Raw genomic sequence first — 6,765 nt, forward strand, 5'->3', positions numbered from 1 at the left:
CTCCTTGTGTGTCTTAAGTTACCGTGTGTTCTATTCTTCTGCTTTTTTTTTATTTTCATCATTTCAGAAAGTTCTTTCCAGATTTCTTTTCATTTCTCATACTTGCCCATTTTAATTGTTTTTAGTATTCCATCGCAACAATGGACCATGATTTATTTAACTCTTCTCCTGTTGCTGGAAATTTGAACTGCTTCTAGTTTCTATTTTCCTTACAATTCCAGTACCATAGATTGAGAGCTAGAAAGAGCATTAGAGGCTATCTAAGCTAACCCCCCCAATCCCATTTTATAGATGAGGAAACTGAGACCCAGAGAGGTTAAGTGACTTGCCTGGAGTCACACAACTAGTAAATGTCTGAGGCAGGATTTGAACCTAGGTCTTTACGGCTCCAACTTTTGTCTCCTCTCCATTACACCAGAGGTGTCAAACACACAGCTGGGGCTGCATGTGACTCACAACACTCTTGAGAACAGCCCAAACCAAATTGAAAAGTAGTTCCTATCTGATTTTAACATGTCGGTGTATTAATTTAAAAAAGGAAATATATAAACATGTGTGGTTTTCTAAATTGATATGTGGGCCACAGGGATCCCTACCTACAGTTGGGTGGCCCTCATTTCTGCTGGAGTTAGACACCTCTACGCTATAATGTACCTACCGCCTTAGGTGAACTAATACAACGTTTGGTCCCTCCATCTGTCACCCCTTACCCTTACTACATGTCCAGTCCATCTATTTCTCTGGTCAGTTATGCTTGACATCCATTGCATTTCTCCTCTAATGCCTCCTTGTGGTTTGGAGGCAACCCTGGGCTCTTGAAATCTATGCCATCAGAGTGCAAACCGTAGCCAGGTCCTCCTTTGTTTGTTTGTTTAGTTGTTTTCAATCACGTTTGACTCTTCATGACCCCATTTTTTTTTTTTTGGGCAATGATACTGGAGTGGTTTGCCATTGCCTTCTCCAGATCATTTTATATATGAGGAACTGAGGCAGACAGGGTTAAGTGACTTGCCCAAGGTCACACAGCTAGCAAGCATCTGAGGCCAGATTTGAATTCAGGTCTTCCTGACTCCAGGCCCGGTGCTCTATTAGTTATGCCACCTAGCCAACCCTAGAAGGTCCTACCACATTGGAAAGGGTATGGACCCAGAGACTGACTCTTAAACAACCTAGATAAGTGTGAAAGGCTCAACACTGGAAGACTGGGGTGCAGGTGAGGGCTTTTATATCAATCCATTCTCAGTCAATCCATCAGTCATTCAATAAGCATTTATTAAGCACCTACTGTGTGCCTGTATCTGTGTGAGGCACTGGGGGTACAAAGACAAAATAGAAAAAGTCCCTGCCCTCAAGGAGCTTACACTCTATGTACATGTATAAGTATTGAGAAGTGGGGCAACCAACAAGGTGCTGGATTTGCATGTGGGAAGACCTGGGTTTGAATTCCACCTCAAAGACTTATCTTTGTTGCTTTGGTCTAGTCACCTCATTTCTCTGACCCTCAAGTTTCCTTATGTGTAAAATGAGGGGACTAGACTGAATGACCTGATTCCATGATCCCATGATTACGATAGACACATGTGTACAAGTCCTTTGTGATCCCCTTCTGTTCTCAAAGTAGTGACAGAAAAAGGGGACCAAGAACCTCACAATTCTAGGAAGAAGAAAGTAACTTAGATTAACCTCCACTTTTGGTGGCCCCAACCAAAGCCAGGCTAGAATCCAAACTGATGATCAATATCCCACTCTGTGGGGGTCAGCCTGGATGGAGAGAGGTGCGGGGGAGGCATTTACAAAGCACCCATTATGTGCCGGGCCCCCCAAATGACATCACCACGTTGGAGTCAAGGTACAGTATGTCCAACTACAGCTGATCAAACCAGTACAAACTTGGAAGGCTCTATTCCAGGTCAGGCACGAATAGTCCATATGAACAAATATTATCTCAAAATATCAAATAAAAATCTTTACAATATTATCTCATTAATGCTTGATGTTCTGAAAATGGGATGTCAAGGAAAGAACCCTAGCCTGAAGACCCAGGTTCTAATCCTGACTCCAATATTGCTTTCATGGGTGACTTCCTAGTAAGTAATTTCCCCTCTTGGTCTCAGCTATGAAATGAAAACACTGAACTTCAGCTCCCATCTGACATTCTGCATCAATATTTACATTTAGATTAAAAACAAGGAGCCCTCATTCAGTGGGGTTTTGCAGGGGTAGGTGGGCGTAGGCAGGGAATTTGTTCAGGAAGCTCTATGGTCAGTGCCTTTCTACAAAAAGATAGAGGCTTTGAAGTGGGGAGGAGGGGTGGGGGACAGGACAGAAAAGTGGGGGGATGAGAAAATGAAGTTCCCAGACAGGATGGTCATGTAGACCTATTCTCTGATGTTTCTGGAGCTGGGAGCCTGTTAGAGATTTGAGGAGATTCTCTGGGAATTTCCAAGGGCACTCAATCCCTAGAAGCTGACAGATCTCCCCAGAGGAGCTCCAGAGCCCATCCCACCATGTGCCGAGAGGCCTCAGCCAGATATTGGCAACAGAGCCAGTCCTCGAGTCCGGCTGCCTCCCCACTCCCCGCCAACCGTTCGGCCAACTCCAGGGGCAGCAGGGCCCGGTGGATGTCCAGCCAGGGCCCCAGGGGGAGGCCTTGGGTCTGGAGCTTAGGCCCAGGCCCCCACAGCATGGTCTGTAAGGCCACTCGGACCTGGGCCATGGGGGGACGGCTGCCTGGCTCAGCCTGCAGCAAATGTGGGGCCAGGTGGGCCAGAGCCAATGAGTAGGCTGAGCGGATTGGCAGAGGTGGAGGGGATGCCCCCCAGGCCTTGGCTAGTGCAGGGCCTTGGCCCAGCATCTCATAGATAAGGAGGCCCAGCTGAAGCTCATCTTCCCCTGCTGGCAGCTGTGGTACCAGTGGCCGGGTCCTGGCAAAGTTTGTGAGAAGCAGCTGGGGCAGGGCCCCTGTTGTCTGGCCCCGGGGTGATGCCAAGAGCAAGTTCTCAGGCCTCAGGTCCCCATGGCCCAGACTATCCATGTGCAGCTGTTTCAGCGCCCCACACAGCTGGAGCAGCAATAGGCAAACCTGGCGCTCATACTGTCCTGGACAGCTCCGATGTAGCTCCTTGTTGGCTCCAACCCAATCCGCCACAGTCTGAGTGGGTACCTCGGCCACCAGAGCCACTGGCCCTTGCCATGGGGCCTCTGGCAGTGTCCCTGCTGGCAGCTGGCCACACAGGCTCTGCACATTAAAATGAGGCTTGAGTGTGGCCTGGAGGGCCAACCCAGGAGGCTCAGCATCCAAGGGCTCGGGGGTCATTGACCAGGGCTTGTGGACCTGATGGGACAAAGGGACATTGGGGTCAGGGTCAGAAATCAAAATTCATATCTTCCTCCCCTTTCTCCTGGCGACTGCTCCAGGTTGCGTATACTGTCGTGCCTTACCTCATTAAGCAGAGGAAATTGGGGAACAGTGAAGATGAGGCAAAAGTTGTCCTCCTGGCTTCCTCTTTTAGGGCCCTTTTCCCTCTCTGATCTCACCCTCATCTTGGGTACCTCATGATTTTCTCTCCTTGTGACTCACAGTTGCCCTCCAGGGATTCTCCCCCACATATCCCATGATTCCTTTGTTATGTGTCCCCACAAGCCTACAATTCTTCCCATATATGGCCTAGACTTCTCCCTCTTTATGGCCTGGCTTTATCCCACCTTGGAGTCTGGGATTCTTCCCCACTTTGGCCTGTCTCCCCCTGTCCTCCATCATCCCATCTGCCCTGTGATCAAATATTATCCCCAATGCTGCCCAGAAGGGATCTGCTACCTAGGACTAAGGTCTCCACCCTCCCTCTCTATGTAGCTTGGCATTTCCAGTTGAACTTCTCATGGAAGGCCAATGCCCCCCCAGGCACTCACCTTAGCAGCCAGGAGGTGCCATGTGTCTCCAGTGATCCGAACCACCCTATAGTACCAGGCGTCCCCACTCTCCACACAAGGCTTATCATCCAGCAGGCGGAAGCTCTGACCTGGACCACCCCTGCCAGGCCATGGCCCAGCCAGCCGGGCTCCAAGGCGGTTCTCTATGCGGTGAAGGGAATCCAAGTAGCAGCCTCTGAGCACCTTGTAAACCTCCTGGGTACTGTCCAAATTCTGGAAGAAATGACCTAGCTCCCAGTCAGGGGTAGCAAAGGTCAGTTGGCCAGGGTCTGGGCCAAAGTGGCTCACTCTACCATATGGGATCTCTTCCAGGCTCTGAGACTCCAGCAAGGGTCTCCTCAGTTTCTCCCAGGAGGTTTGGCCTGGACTGGGTTGATGCTCCCTCCTGGGAAGGGAATTGTAGCCACAGTAGTGAACAGTCTTGCTAGTAGGAAGAGAGCGGGTGCGGCTGAGGCTCTTCTGAGGCAAGGGAGGGGGCGATAGGTCAGTAGAGGACAGTCTTGATGTCCGGGAGCGGCAGGGTTTAGAGGGCAGTAGGTGGGCGCGCCCCTCTCCTGCAGTAGGATGTAGGGAGTCAAGGTCATGTTTGGGGAGAGAAAGGGGCTTTACTTTACTGTTAGGATAAGCCCTGGGGTTGGGAAGAGAGCTGGGTTCTAGTCTCATCTCTGGCATTGTGACCTTGGGACATAGAAGTCATATAACTTCTTTGGATTTCAGGGTCCTCATTGATAAGGCGAAGAGGTTGGTTTGGGTACAGTGGAGTGCTGGACTTGGTGACAAATGACTTGAATTTGAATCTGAGCTCTGCCTTGGTAACCTTGGGCAAGTTACATACCCTTGTTGGAACTTAAATTCCTCATCTGTAAAATGAAAGGAGGTTAAACTAGATAGACTTCCGGATTGATGCTCCTGTGACTCAGGGATGTCTGAGGTTCCCTTCCAGCTCTGACATTTTTTATTTTGTGACTTGGGTAAGTCTTCGTGCATATTGAGGGTCAGAATGTCAGAGCTGGGAGGGCCCTTAGAACAGAGATGTCAGAGCTGGGAGGGCCATTAGAACAGAGAATGTCAGGGCTGGGAAGGCCCTTAGAACACAGAATGTCAGAGCTGGAAGACACCTTAGAACAGGGAATGTCAGAGCTGGGAGGGTGCTTAGAACAGAGAATGTTAGAGCTGGGAAGGATCTTAGAATGTGGAGTGTCAGAGCTGGGAGATGCCTCAGAATCATCTGGTACAACCATCTCATTTTACAATTGAGGAAACTAAGTCCCAGAGAAATGATCCCAGGAATTTTTCTGCTCTCCCTGGGGGACTATCCCTCTTTCCACCATCCCCCCCAGCCCTTCACTCCAGCCTGTGGCTGACCAATGTGGCTCACTCACCAAGGTTGCTATAAGGGTAATGCAGAGCTGGGGAGGGGAGATCTTGACTGGGTGTGGCGGGCAGTGGGTCTGAATCACTCATGCTTCTGGTGGCAGAGGGCTTCCTGTAAGAGAGGAAGTGCGTGTGTCTATGAGCATGAAGGCTTTAAATGTAGAGCGTCATAAAACCCCATTGTTGGAAGGGTACTCAGAGGTCATCTGTGAATCAACCTCCCTGGGCTTCTGGTTCCTCATCTGCAAAATACGAGGGTTGGAAGAGATGACCCTCTAAGGTCTCTCTCAGCTGGAAATCTATGATCTTACAAACCTCCGAGGTTCTGCGACACCTGTGTGTACTCTGTGTGCAACAAGAACACGTACATATGGGTTAGTGTAAGTGTGTCTTCATGTGCTTTCAGGTATGCATATATGTTGGTATGCTACGTGTACATCAGATGTACAAAACACATAATCATATAATTTTTGAATTGGAAAGGACTCTAGGAGTTATCCAGCCCTTCTAGAAGAATGAATACGGTCTATAGTATCCTGCCTCTGTTTGATACCTCAAAGAACAGTTAGCTCACTCTCTTATGAATCACTACGATGTGTGTACGTGTATGCATGCATGTGTGTGTGCATGTATGTGTGTGTGCATGTGTGTGTCCATGTGTGTGTGTGTGTGCTGCCCAACCCTGGCAGAGCCCAAACAGCACCTAGCCCAGACTGAGCTGTGAGCCATGTCCATCACCCTATGCCAATCACCAGCCAGAATAATTTCCCTTCTCTAGACAACTAGGGGGGATGGGGTACTAAAGACACACCCCAGGAGTGGAAATATGGAGGAGTCAGAGAACTTGGGTTCAAATCCTGATTCTGCTTCTTACTAACTGTGACTTCAGCAAGTACCTGCATTCTGGGCCTCAGTTTCTTCACTCATAAAATGAGGCAGCTAGGTTAGATTTCTAAGCCTCTTCCAATTCCATCTCCCATGAACACCTCTAGGCACAATGCGGCTGACTCTCCCAATTTAAGGGGCACCCTTCTCCTCGACCTGCCAGCTTGGTTGTAGCAGCCTGGTCTCCTGCCCCTCCCTTCTCTCCTCCTCACTTGGTGGCCAAGACCATCTGTCCTTTATTCCCAGCCTTGCCTCTCCCCACCACCCCATCTCTGCTGGGCTTACCTGCCAAGCCTGAGCCAGGGCCTTCCTTGGATGTGCTGCTGCGGCTGGGCCCTGAGGGTCGCCCAGCGTAGGTGGTCTTCAGTAGGTGGGAGCCACAGTCTCCAGGGAGACGTCAGGCTTGGCCTCCACCCCTGGAGAAGAGGAAGCAGCAGAAACAGTTACACCACAGTCCAGGGCCCTTGCGCAAACTTGGGGGCCCTCCTCTCACCATCATCATCAAACTCTGACCAGTTACACCCAACACTGAAGGAATAACACTAGAGACTTCAGTGAAAGAGACAGCCTCCTTCT

At 49.8% G+C, this 6,765-nt stretch overlaps 1 protein-coding gene across 1 annotated transcript; it reads right to left on the minus strand.

Annotated features, from left to right (window-relative positions):
- Nucleotides 1-2,452: 2,452 nt before the first annotated feature.
- Nucleotides 2,453-5,394, minus strand: PEAK3 (PEAK family member 3). Its single transcript, XM_036751519.1, has 3 exons — nt 5,313-5,394; nt 3,910-4,484; nt 2,453-3,334 (listed from the first exon to the last, which is right to left on the minus strand). Exons 1-3 carry the CDS (start codon nt 5,392-5,394, stop codon nt 2,453-2,455), a joined length of 1,539 nt encoding a protein of 512 aa, XP_036607414.1.
- Nucleotides 5,395-6,765: the final 1,371 nt, after the last annotated feature.

The sequence above is a fragment of the Trichosurus vulpecula genome, chromosome 1 (genome assembly GCF_011100635.1).
Source record: "Trichosurus vulpecula isolate mTriVul1 chromosome 1, mTriVul1.pri, whole genome shotgun sequence".
NCBI lineage: Eukaryota > Metazoa > Chordata > Mammalia > Diprotodontia > Phalangeridae > Trichosurus > Trichosurus vulpecula.